We start from the raw sequence: 12,864 nt of genomic DNA, 5'->3' as shown, positions 1-12,864 counted from the left end.
CCACAGCTGGAGAAACCAGGCTTTTCCTTACAACTCGCTGCCGAAGTTTTGGCCGCAGCGAAAACTGAAAGCAACACGGGTTTCTGCTGGCGGCGCAGACGTTTCTGACTTTTTCTTTTTTTTTTTTTTTTTGCATCTCCCCCGCTCACTGCTTGGTGCTAAAAACATCTGTCTTGAAGCCACATTGAGAGTCTGCCACACCTGACGTCAAACATGCTGACATGTGTGGCTCGGCAGCGCCCCCACACGTACACACCCCGGTCATACAGGCTGCGGCGCCGCGTCAGGAGTCCGCCATATTGGAAAGTGCTAATGCGACTAAATGACAACATCCATGTTCTCTGACTTCTGATTCAGCATTAACATGCCTTATTATTTTTTTTCCGTATGATTTCCAGTCTAACTAGTTCTGCATACACTTTGTGCAAAATGTTCATTCAGGAGATTGGTGCTATGACTTTTGGGTTTTGACATGTTTATACTTTTCAAACTATTTAACTTCTTTTACAAATAGTTTCCCCACAGCAATACAATGAAATCTCAAAAAACAAAAACAACAACAACAAAAAAAAAAACATTGCTGTCTTTGAATCTGCTTCAGCATACTTGGTCTAGTTTGACTTCTTTTCTGCTACATTTAGGTTAGCCCTTTGCTACTTTTATCTTCGTGTAACAGTTTTACTAGTTTTAGCTTTTCGTTTTAGCTTTTAGTTTCTAGTTACAGTTTTGCTAGTTTTGCTTTTAGCTTTTTGAAGGACTTTGAGACAAATCCATATGTCCTACAGCAATTAGAGACACACTGGGTGAAAAAAGACAAGAAATACCTACCTTTTGTTGTATAAACTGTATAAGACGTGTAAAATTTGTAGAAATAAAACACGTTTGCTTGCAAAATATGTTGGAAAATTCAGACAACTTGGAAGTTAGTGTCATCACACACTCTTGTTGAACATTCTCCACAAAATTTAACTGCTACTGTAGATTAATATATCAAAGTCCAATTTTCTTTAAATGATGTTTCTACTTTGAAGTCTGTCTGAGCTTCAGAGCTCCAAAAAAGGGCTGGGATCTCCTACTTATTTCACTAAAATACAATTGTTGCGTACGAAGGAATGTCTTACATAAAACAATCATTTTAAACAGTGGCTATTTGCATGTCTGGTGGCAATAGTTTAACCAGAAACCCAATCACAGTAAAACAGAGAATAAAGCACTCCTCGTTCTCAGCACTTAAGACTCATGTTCTTGCTTTTGATCATCACATGGGACTGATGACAATGAAATGTAATTAATCAGGTTCTCTAACTGGTTTATTTTTGCCTCTTAATGTGATTGGTTTATCCAACAGTGGTCTGTGTCTATCTCTGTCATATTCATCCAGGTTTGTTGAGAATATATTGAAAATAAAATGTGGCTATATTACCTCATGGATTTTTATTGAACTTGAAAGAAGTTTCCTTCAAAATGTTGTATAATCGCTACCTTCAGAGACTTAATGTTGATATTAATGGCAATCACACTTTCTGTGAAGAGCGTAAATGGCATTTTTGTTTTATGTCAGTTATTTCAAACTAATTCCTCACTCTTATTCATTTATGATGCTCATTTTCTGTTCTGTCCAATAGTTTTAGCCATTTTTTAAAGTTATGTGCAAGCTCATGTGTTGTCACAAGATGTGACGCTCAAGGTATGTGTTGAGGATGACCACATCAAATTTTAGCTCAATATCTGTTCAATTTGCTGAGTTATAGCCATGTTTGTGTTGGCTAAAGTGAATTAGCTGTGGTGGCCATCTTGAATTGGGTTGGCTCCAGAAGTTAATCAGTTGCAGAACTATGTCCACTAATTATTTTAATAAAGGTTTCATTAAAATCTGTCCAGTGGTTTGTGAGATATTTTGCTAACAGAAGGGGAACATTGACTCCCAAAGGTTAATAGCAAAACTTTAAACAAAGATCTTGTGCAATCAGTTACCCCTCAGAATATTTATTGGATTTTAGGTCAATATATGTGAAATTGAAAGAGTTTCAGCCATATTTGTGTTGCGTTGTCTTGAGTCGGGTTAAAAAGGGCATCAGTTTTAAATGTACATCCAAAAATTACTTTTAGTATGTTTTTATTCTTGTACTTTTTTATTATAACAGAAATTGTGTTTGTTTGCTGTGACTTTAAAAAACACGCATTTAAAGAGTTGCCACTCCTGCACCGGAAGAGGCGTGGCTTTTGCTGTTTTCGCGCGAAATTTCTTTTCTCCTTCCTGTAAAGCGTGACCATATCCTGAACGCGAGGGGCGGCTGTTGTGAGTTTGTTTACGGGCTTCGCTCCGCTCCGCGGTTACACTCTGCTGAGGTTTCCTTTTGTTTTTAAAGTCCGGCAGCGGCGGAAACGACATGTCTCAGGCTCGGGTGACGGATTTCTTTTCTCAGAGGAAGAAAGTCAACTCTGAAGCGGCGAAAGGAGCCAAGCGGCGCATCGGCATCGCTTCTTCTTCTACGGTCAGTTATAAACCTCCCGGCTGCAGAGCCGCCGAAAACAAAGACTCTGTTCTCTGTTCGTCCTCCGTTCACAAGGAGTTCCTGCGGGTTATCGACGAGGCAGCGGGTCTTAATCATCATCATAATAATAATATAAATAATGGAGGCGAGTCCGAGCCCGGTAAGGAGTCCGTCGTCATCTCCAGTCCGCGGACACCGAAGAGGAGCTCGGCTGAGGCGGAGATCACCGAGCACTCATCGGTGAAGAAGAGACGGGAAGCCGCAGAGGTCAGAAAGGCTAACCGCGAGAAAACAACCAAGAGGTCTGCCAGGAAGAAACTTCTCCTTCAGGAGGATGCTACTCAGGTAAACAGAGCTCAGAATCATTGTTCTTGTCTCTCTTGTGCACTAATTCTATTTTATTTTATTATTTTTGCTTGTTTGACCCCAAGCTGGCTTCTTAACCCAGACTGTGTTAATAAATGCAAATGGTTATCAACAGTATGTGTGTTTAAATTCTTCAATATTTAAAGTTAAGCTGCACCATGTTAAAGATGATAACTCTCAAGATAAAGTCATAGGGGAAAAAAAGGCCTACTGTCTTTCAGTGAAAAGGTTTTACATTTCAGGACATAATAAAATGATCAGATCTTTACCTTGTTGAACATTATAAACATAAATGAAGCTGCGGTGGAGATGCTGTGTGTGAAAAACATAATCCACCCTCGCTGTTTGCACAAGAGGTTCGGTATCAGCCGAGGTCTGCTAATCAGATACATTTGATTTTGATCATCCTCTGTGTGATCACTTTATAAAAGCAGGAGGTTAATCAGTTTGCTGCTCTGGGGCAAACAGGTTCGTGTGAAAAGACATCAGCGATGACCTTGAGATGTTGCTGCTCATCAGTCTGGGAAGGCTTAAAGGTTGTTTCCAAACAGGATGGGGTCCGTTCAGACAGAAGGAAAGATTTCTCACAAGTGGAAAACATTGAAGATGGCTGCCATCTTCCCAGCAAATTCACCCCCAAGTGCAGCACTCGGAGAACAAATTAAAACCCAGGAGCTCTCTGGTGGAGGGCTGATGGTTTTGGCTAATCTACAACATCCATCCGTTTTCTTTACCTGCTTCTCAGAAGCCCAGAGACCAACAACATGCATGTTGCAAACCTCAATGAACTGAAGCAACATTAGTATTCATCCTCAGTCATGTGAGAGACTGATGACGTCATGTAGTTACTGCTGCTAAAAGGAGTTCTACAAACTGATAGATCATGTGGTGGACTTGGTTTTTCACACAGCTTTTCCATCTGTACCATAAAGTTTGATAACTAACATGACAGGTTTTTGCTTTACATTGTCCTGGCTCCAAAGCCTGACCTGAAATAAGATAGAAAAATTACTGCCCCCTTTTTACCTTACAGCATACTGGAAAGGTCCCTTTGTTCATTTCCCTGTTTCTAAATGCTCAGCAGGCTCCTCGTAAAGTGGACATTGCGTCCCTCAAGTCTCAGCTTCAGAGGATTAAAAAGCAGTCCGAGGACACTGGTGACACCGCTTCCTCCACATCCTCGGCTTCAGCTTCCATGTCCTCCACTTCCTCATCAACGGCTGCTGCTAACAGTGCAACCCCGGCTGCTTCCAAAACCGCCGTGCCCCTTCCCACAGATGCTAACCCCCTCAGCGACACCGTGGCCCAGGCCAGAGAGCTGGCAGCCAAAGCCCTGAGGAGGAAGGAGAAGAGAGAAGCCGACAGGATCAAGCAGGCTGAGACGCAAACTCAGGACAGGTGAGCGAGCTGAGCCCAAAAAACAGAACAGCACAAACTCTGTCCGTGCTTTGGTTCTTGCTTTGAGCTGGTTTTTGTTTCTTGCCCAGGACTGAGCAGCCAGCGTACCAGCGGTACCACACCCTCGCTCAGGCCGTCCCCCCGGGCCTGTCGTTGCCCTACCAATACAAGGTCCTGGCCGAGATGTTCAGGAGTATGGAGACCGTGATCGCCATGCTGTACAACCGCTCCGAGACCGCCACCTTCAGCAGGATCAAGCAGGCAGTTCAGGACATGATGCACAAGTACGTGACAGGATGGCTGCACTTATACTCGCACCTAAGGTCACTTCGAGTCACAAACTAATCCACCATGCATGTTTTTGGACTGTGGGAGCGCTAACCGCTGCACAGCTGTGCCACCTCTGGCTGGTTTCAGACTCTGTAGTTTGTGTAATTGGCACTTTCCTTAAGGAGCAAATTGATTGTTTAGATTTTGGGCTGTAAAGCTGAAGAAAGTAGGATTTTTACATTTTATCAGCACACAAGAGTTTGTATTTTATAACTAACAACAACAGAAAATACTGACACCATTTTTTAAAATTAATATTATGAAAACAAGTCTGAAAGCCCCAAAGTCTTTCCGATTCACAAGCGGCCTTCAAAAGAAACACAAAGACATTTAAAACATGTTTATCACATGCAAAAACTTAAACATGAATTTGTGTTTTTCCTTGTTTATAATTGTGTTTTTAGACGGTTTGAGGAGAGCCACGTCTGTCAGATAAAGACAGTGTTTCCTGAGGCGTACTCGTTCAAGCAGGAGAAGAACATCCTGACGTTCGGCAGCAGCGTGTTGAAGAGCAGCTACCAGCTGACTGTGGAGCCCCTCTTTGGACCGGGTCAGAACCTGCTTTGTTCTGACACTTTAATCTAAAGCTGTCATTTCTGAGCCTTAAAGCAGAATGATGATGATGATGATGAGTTTGGTGTTTTCCTTTCGTCTTCAGACCAAAACGAAGCCCGGCCCGTGCTGTCCGCCTCTCATCTCCTGGAAAGACGGCGCGTCTTCCACCAGAACCTGGTTTCTATCGTCAAACAGCATCATAAGGTAGGCAGCTGCTTCGGTACAGACTAATGCTTCCATTTGGGTTCCTCCAGAACACGCCTCGATCATTGAAGAGCTGCAGTTTACAGGTGAAAGCTTCTGACTTGTCCCCCCCCACTCCACCCCTTCTCTTTCTGCAGGACTTCTTGTCCTCGTTGGTTCCTCCTGTTTCTATTCCAGAAGACAAACTGACCCGCTGGCACCCTCGCTTTAACGTGGACACCGTCCCGGCTGTCCCGCCCAGCTCGCTGCCGCGGCCTCCCGTCACAGAGAAGCTGACCACGGCTCAGGAGGTGCTGGACAAGGCCCGCTCACTCATCACCCCCAAGGTACCGGCTCGTTCTCGGGAATCAAAGCGAAAGAGTCTGTTTACCTTTTAATGCCCCGGTGCTCTCACACACAACGAGGTGGGAGCTGGTTTTATTTCCCAGCTGACACACGTCTATATAAGCTGCACGGCAGCAGTGATGGAGCACACAGAAGTTTTGGTCTTATTTTCCCGATAAAAGAACACTGAGAAGAAAACGGACCTTTTTTAGAGCTGTGGCTGCTGCATCTGAGCGGAGGCGTGTGTGGATGAGGAGCTTGACGTGAGGGACCTCCGTCCTTTCACCCGACATGAACACTCACACTGCGGTCGCTTTGAAAAACATCAGATATGTGTCTGATTCAGTGCCACAAAAGACCTGGGTCGGATATGGGACACTGCCATGAAAAAATCTGATATGTGTCTCAAAGGGGTGCAGAAATTAAACAGAATTGGGTCACATTTGCCTGCAGTGTGAATGTAGTCCAAGTTTTTTATCACAAAGTTTTTTTTTTATCTTTGGAGATTGAAGTTGTTTTTGGACGGCAGAGCTTTGACTTGGGTTGTAATCAGACTAGCCATTAGCTCGTCAGTTCAGTCAGAAATGTAGTCTTTCTCTGAACTGAGGTTGTTCAAAGATAGGTCCACAACAGGTAAGGAAATTATTGTTCATAACTTCTTCACAGAACCTCACTTCAAAAAGGCCAGAATATCCCTTTAAAGTAGCGTGTGCTTCAGGAATCTTTATTTTTTTTTTGGTATTTCAGCTTATTTCTGTTACTAAATGAAGCTTGTTTTGTTCTTTAGATGGAGAAGGCGCTGGTGTCTCTGTCCCTAAGCACAGAAGACAAAGACACTCAGAGTTCTGGGTCAACACGTCCACAGAACCCGGCCGTCTCCCAGACGCCTCCTGCTCCTGCAGCTCAGCTCCCAGCTCCCCTCAGGGGGGTTTCCCAGTCCCTGCTGGACAGGGTAGGGACACAACGATGTCTACCTTAACATAATTTATGGCTGAGTTCGGTTGGGTATTTAGTTTAAATGTTTATTTATTTAATTCTGGCAGATACGAGCAAAAGAGGCCCAGAAGCTGCAGGCGGCCATGACTCGCAGCCCCGCTCAGGACGAGCGGCTGCTGATGATGTCGAGGCTCGCGGAGCTGGCGAGGATCCTTCGCAACGTGTTTGTTGCCGAGAAGAAAGGGGCGCTAATAATGGAGGCGGCGTGCAACAAGATGGTGGCGAGCTACAGGTCGTCCCTCAGCACAGGTGGGTTTGAACCGCACTCCGAGTTTTCACGTGTTTTCAAGTGAACGCCGCCGGAGGAGAAATGAGAGCTGACTTGCCGTTCTTTTTTTCCTTCCTTTCACCGAGCAGGCGAAATGGAGAAGCACCTCCGCCTGCTGGCGGAAGTAGCTGCCGACTGGCTCACCATTCATCAGATCAGGAAGGACTTCTACCTGAAGCTGAACAAAAACATGGAGCTCAGCATCGTTCTGGAGAAACTCACCCGCAGACTCCAAGAAGAGGAGAAACTCTGAGAAACAGAACTTTATCTTTTTTTTACTGTGAACTTCTCTCTGCAGCTCCATGTGATGAGCTGCTAGCATTTTTTTTTTGGTCATTTCCTCGGGGTTTGACGCAGAATTTTGCAATATTTTTTTTTCATATAGCATCGACCATGTGGACATTTGGTCCAGTTCATCCTCACGTTTGGTAAGAAGGATGTTTTAACCATGTTCTGGTTATAATGACTTGTTTTCCTCCTCCTAACTCATCCGAAGGGTTAATGTTGACTTTCACATCGTTAGGAATCAGCTTTTGACAGTAAAGTAATGAACGTTTAGATTTTTAAAGATCTTTCCTCGCGATTAAGAAATACAAGCGTTTTTCAGAGCCACAGGGCCTCCATTGTTTTCTGTCAGTGCTGTTTTGATTATCTGAAAAAACTGAAAGGTTTTAATAAATTCTTAAAGGTGCAGTTGATGCCTAAGATGCCTTATGCCAGCTTCCTTCTATAAAAGGCCAATAAGACTTGAGGCACTGTAATAACAGGCCTGTTTCAAAACAGATATTTAACTTGAACAGACGGCACAGATGTATTAAACAGGGCTGCTTTCCACAGAAAAAATATTTACAGGCATTGTTGGCCCAGTTGGAACAAAGCTGTCAAAAGATGCAGTTTTTCAATGATTGATTATAATTTTTTGTACGTGTGTATCATCTGATGAAAAATAACCACTAAATATGCATCATCACAACTAAGTTTACTGAATAATTTGTAATAAATGAGCAAAATCAGCAGAGTCATGTTTTGTTGCCAACAATTAGTCGTTTGTTTCCATCCCAACACTGGTAAGGAAAGTGTTAAAATAATCCCCGGATGTAAACGGAGTCAGAGGGAGGACGATGGAATTCTGAGAGGAGAAAAAAAGTTATTTTCTGAAAAGAAACGGCGACTAAAAGCTGCGAGGACGAGAAATATTTAAACAAAGTTTCCATTGTTGCCCAGAGGGGAGGAAAAATCAGCAGCTTTTGTCAGTTCTGTTAAAGCCGTACGATGAGCTGCTGCTGTGGAGGGAGTGTGAAATTAAAAACTCTGACAAATGAAAGAAGACCTGGTGACTAAAATTCTGCACGATTAGGAGTCCATCCCTGTGTCGAAGGAAAGGTTTGTCGTGTGCTTCAGAGGAAACTCTTCCAGGTCAATATCCTGCAAAAGCTGCTGCAATTTTAGTGAAGAAAACTCAATAAAGCTGCTGTTCTGCCAGAATCGACCTGTACATTTAGTAACGAACTGTTTCTGAATTAACTAACTGGACATGACCTGAAGTCATTATAGCCGTACGAGTCATTTCACTGATAAGAGAAAAAGCTTTTACACCAGTTTGTCTTCTTTATTGTAGTTTTATCTCTGCTGTACAGGTTTTCTTTCATTGAAGAAATACAGAAATCTCTGAAGGGGAAAAAAAAGGGACACAAACACTGTTTTTTACCCATTTCTGGGTACCTGGATCTGATCAACATAATACAACAAGAAAACATCTGTCTTCATAAGCAAAGTAAAACTTTGAAACATTTGTTATATGCCACTCTGAAATCCTGAACACGACCGACTTTTCCTTCAGGCTTCAGCATCTGGAGTTCCTCTAACACTGAGAACGGTGAGTTTAAATCGAATCGAGTCGCTCTTTTTCTGGAAAATTAAAGCGGATTCAGTTCTTCCATGAGAATCAAACATCATACAGATGGAAGCATGTTTTGTTCTTTTAGGCTTCTAATAAAACGCTTTAAAAAAAACAACAAAATTCAGTTTGCTGCTGACTGCATGCTCCGTATATTTTTGTTTATAAGACTCATAAAAGGCACCTGGTACCAGCTTCTGCGCGCAGCGTTTTGTTGGGACACGGCGATGGCGATGGCAGCGGCGTCGTCGGCGCTCCTCAGTACTGAACCAGAGAGAACACCTGGTGCGGTTTCAGTCTGTCGGCGCCGTTCAGATCTCTGAGCTCCACGACCACCATGCAGCCCAGAACCTCGGCCTGCCGCTTCCTCATCAGCTCGCAGGCGGCCAGCATCGTCCCTGCGGCACAGAGGTCATCGGGTCGTTAGTGTGATTTACTCCCAGTCTCATGAAGCGCTTCGGCTCATTAGTGCCGGGGTCGGTTAGTACATTTCACCACCCACTTTCTCTTGTTTTATGACAGCCCACCCAGGTCTCCTGTTTCGTTGTTTTCCAACCTGGATTTTAAATGTATTTGATTTCTGAGGAATAAATCTACAAAAATATCCCAGACTTTCCTTAAAACGGCCTCTACATTTTCCTCCGTCTATCCTTCCTTCAACTGCGACCAGTTACCCAGTCCCTGCTGATGGAAAACATCCCCCGCAGAATGATGCTGCCGCCCTTGTGCTTCACTGTTTGTAACAGACCAAAGACTTTTAATATAAGCAGACCTCGGACTGAAACCCAGAATGGGACCAGCTTTCCTGTCGGCTGGTTTGAACCACTGCTACATCTAACACATTTAGCTGTAATTAGTTATTTCATGTTTAAAACAAGAGTCTCGTGGCACCGTGATTGGGTGCAGGGGAGTAGGCGGGGACCTAAAGCACCACTTTGCTCGTGCGGAAGCGGATTTTAAAAATACAACCTGGCGGGGGCTGTAAAACGGGATTATGTTTTTTTGTTTAAATTCTGAACAATGTAAGAAGGTGGAGACAGTTGGTCTATTAGTATAATATGTTTACATCTTTACACACAGACCTGACGGCAGAGGGCAGGCCGAGCGGCCGAGCCCGCACATTCAGTTATCCGGCCCCCCCTCCTCCAATACAGATTACAACACCATGTAAATTAGTTGAACCTATGCAAAGTAGTGACTCAAGACAACCAGCAGAGGGTGCTGTAGGCGATTAAAATGAGGGATTCGTTACTCAAAGTCTGAAAAGATGAACCTTTCAATGCATTTTCACTACAGAGAGGGAGAAAATCTGATTTTTGAGTTCAATAATTTTTTAAGATAAATGGAGTTATTTGCATGTCAGGTTTGTTTAACAAAAGGGTGTAAATGTTAAAAATGGTCTTTTTTTTTTTTCCACCTCTCTTCAGGAGAAGTTCATGTACAATTGCCTTCAAGTTTCTGGTGTTAATGTGCTTTAAACACAATGATTATAATGCAGAGCTAGTTTCTAAGATTTATGCAAAAATTGTTTATGAAAACCTGAGCACAATTTCTCAGCATTTTCTGGCGACTACATGTCACTGTTTAAGTTATTTGTTTTGTATTAACAAACAACATCAGAACAGGTGTATATAAAGTGAGATTTGACACTTAGGATTGTTGTTTAATCAGCCATGTGGCTTCTGAAGGTTTGGGACTTCAGAGCAAAGGGCATGAGCATAGGCACACGCTACATTTTCATGTTTGTTTTAGAATTATTTAAAACAAGCTTTTTTTGCCCTGTATTTAACTTCACTGATCTGTAGTAATGTGTAGGTTTACTGCTTAAATGTGAACTGAAAATCCATTTAAAGTCCAGATGGAAAAGCATTAATGTAGACATAAATGTATGACAAGCAGTCACATGTTGAAGTGTCCCTGGGTAAAACGCTGAACCCCTCACTGCCTTCGATGGGCCTCATCGATGTATGAATGTCATCTAAAACACTGATTAGACTCTATAGGATGATTTATTCAGATTAGCTTTGTAGAGATGTAGCAGAGTGCTGTATGATGGGTAAATGAGGGCACAGATTGTGTTGTAAAGCTCTTTGAGTGGCCTGGAAGACTAGAAAGGTGCTGTATAAGAACAGTCCATTGACCGTTAGGATTGTTTTAAAGCATTTCTCACCTCCAGTAGCCAGAAGATCATCAATAATCAGAACCCTCTGCCCTGCAGCCACAGCATCCTCCTGGATCTCTACTTCCGCCTGACCGGGAAACAAACACACGATGAGGAAAAAAAAAGGGAGAGATACGAAAACTGCTTCTCGCTACGAAGGCAAATAAACCAAACTAGTGTTGAAAATGCGTCCGAGTGTGTTTGACCAGGGCAAAGCCATCCAGGGTCTAACCCTTCCTACTTCACAGCTTTACACAAAAGCAAGCAAGGCAGAATTCTTCAGCCAGGCTCAGATCAAGCTCCAGTTCTACCGATCCACCGCGCGTCAGGAGCGTGGCGGTAAACGTTACCTTGCTGTACTCCAGCTCGTAGGAGACGGACACGGTGGCTCCAGGCAGCTTGCCTTTCTTCCTGACCAGGATGAAGCCGAGGCCCAGCCTCAGGGCGAGCGGGGGTCCGAACAGGAAGCCACGGGCGTCCAAACCTGCCGCAGAAGCACATCAGAGGAGAGCCGGTCTCGTTACGCGGGTAGAAATCACCTTCTGTGAAAAAGGCCGCAACTCAAACTTTTTTCAAACGCAACAAAATAAGAACTTCTGATGTTCTTTCGGGGACCAAAGTGACCCTTCCGACTGGTCGTAAGAGTCTGTAGGAACGAGTGAATGCACGTGTGGTGGCCGGCGACGCCACGCGTTGCTCAGGCTTTGCCGCCTCACCTACGATCACATCAACCCGCGGGTGATTCTTCCTCACATGCTCCTCCAACAGATCAATCACCGCCGTCAGGGAAGCTGGGTTCTTCAGGATCGGACAAATATCTCTGCGGTGTGAAAACATTTAGTTAGCAGCTTGAAGACGAGCGGAGAACATAAAAAAAGTTTTGTTTTTGTATATTTATATTACGGCTACATCATTTTTTTCAGTGACAATTTCTATTTGCTCCTATTTATTTGTTCTAAATGAATGAGTTTAATCACAAATCACTGCACAATGTTTTTATCTGGCTGGACGTCACTGTTGTTGCTCGTGCCTGTCTGTTAGCAAAATATCTCAAGAACCAACGGACGGATTTTAATGAAACGCCCAGGAAGTAATGATCAGAGGGACGGCTACAACTGAATAACTTTTGAAGCCGTCCTGATTCGAGATGGCCGCCACAGCGAACTATAACTATATAAACTTGTAAGAAACAAGACTGTAAGGGGATGCGAAAAATCATAAATACCCTCTGACAGTGTTATACTTCAGTCTGTAATATTGTGTATTATTTAGGAGGCTGGAGTGATACAAATTCACTGTATCTGTGCATGGTACTGATGATTATTTATACTAACTTGTCATTTAAAGATGAAACTAAACATCACTGCTTACAGAGGGCTTTCAACCAGCAGCATCAGTAACTCATGAGTAATATGAGGTCAAGGTCCTCTTCTGGCTCAAAGGTTTCTTCCTGACAAACAAAAAAAGGAAGTCTTCCCTCTTCAGCTTTGCAAAGTGCTTTCTTAAAGGACACAGCTTACTTCTGTTGAGTATATTTCTTTAAAGTAATGTTGAACCAAACTCCTTCCTCCATCTGTGTGCCTGGAGGTGTAGCAGATTAAAGCCTATCCACGTGAGTCCAAATTAAAATTAAAATAAACAAATAATTAACATATATTCTCACCTGAACAGGATTCCTTTCTTGGGAAAGTCTGGGAAAGCACGGATGTGTCTTTGAATGAGCTGAAGTTTAGACTCTGAGTCCTCTGCCATCCTGACTGCCAAACTTTAAACTCAGGAACTCAACGGTCACACCGCGCATGCGCACGAGCTTCCTCTTCTGTCATGGTGTAATCATAGACTCAAAGGTGGATTACCGCCACCTACCGGC

The 12,864-nt window shown here is 43.4% G+C and overlaps 2 protein-coding genes across 3 annotated transcripts; one reads left to right on the top strand and one right to left on the bottom strand.

Annotated features, from left to right (window-relative positions):
- Positions 1-2,265: 2,265 nt before the first annotated feature.
- cdt1 (chromatin licensing and DNA replication factor 1) lies at positions 2,266-7,853 on the top strand. 2 transcript variants are annotated; one of them, XM_017428710.3, is made up of 9 exons: positions 2,266-2,840; positions 3,943-4,259; positions 4,349-4,543; positions 4,994-5,139; positions 5,248-5,348; positions 5,486-5,674; positions 6,460-6,624; positions 6,716-6,917; positions 7,026-7,853. In XM_017428710.3, the coding sequence occupies exons 1-9, from the start codon at positions 2,391-2,393 to the stop codon at positions 7,187-7,189; spliced, it is 1,929 nt and encodes a 642-aa protein (XP_017284199.1). In that variant the 5' UTR covers positions 2,266-2,390; the 3' UTR covers positions 7,190-7,853. The 2 variants fall into 2 exon arrangements, with proteins under 2 accessions (XP_017284199.1, XP_017284207.1); XM_017428718.3 differs by having other exon boundaries at positions 3,946-4,259; positions 7,026-7,189.
- Positions 7,854-8,530: 677 nt separating this feature from the next.
- Positions 8,531-12,864, bottom strand: aprt (adenine phosphoribosyltransferase). The gene is made up of 5 exons (XM_017428917.2): positions 12,658-12,864; positions 11,711-11,814; positions 11,345-11,478; positions 11,004-11,082; positions 8,531-9,231 (listed from the first exon to the last, which is right to left on the bottom strand). Exons 1-5 carry the CDS (start codon positions 12,744-12,746, stop codon positions 9,092-9,094), a joined length of 546 nt encoding a protein of 181 aa, XP_017284406.1. The 5' UTR covers positions 12,747-12,864; the 3' UTR covers positions 8,531-9,091.

Source organism: Kryptolebias marmoratus, linkage group LG22 (genome assembly GCF_001649575.2).
Source record: "Kryptolebias marmoratus isolate JLee-2015 linkage group LG22, ASM164957v2, whole genome shotgun sequence".
Lineage (NCBI taxonomy): Eukaryota > Metazoa > Chordata > Actinopteri > Cyprinodontiformes > Rivulidae > Kryptolebias > Kryptolebias marmoratus.
This window is presented reverse-complemented; position numbering and strand designations above follow the sequence as displayed.

Coding starts and splice junctions, on each gene's coding strand:
- aprt (XM_017428917.2), bottom strand. CDS start 12,746: ATGGCAGAGGACTCAGAGTCTAAACTTCAGCTCATTCAAAGACACATC. Junction 11,815..12,657: donor AAGAAAGGAATCCTGTTCAG/GTGAGAATATAT, acceptor TTCACACCGCAG/AGATATTTGTCCGATCCTGA. Junction 11,479..11,710: donor GCGGGTTGATGTGATCGTAG/GTGAGGCGGCAA, acceptor CTTCTGCGGCAG/GTTTGGACGCCCGTGGCTTC.
- cdt1 (XM_017428710.3), top strand. CDS start 2,391: ATGTCTCAGGCTCGGGTGACGGATTTCTTTTCTCAGAGGAAGAAAGTC. Junction 4,544..4,993: donor GTTCAGGACATGATGCACAA/GTACGTGACAGG, acceptor TTGTGTTTTTAG/ACGGTTTGAGGAGAGCCACG. Junction 6,918..7,025: donor CAGGTCGTCCCTCAGCACAG/GTGGGTTTGAAC, acceptor TTCACCGAGCAG/GCGAAATGGAGAAGCACCTC.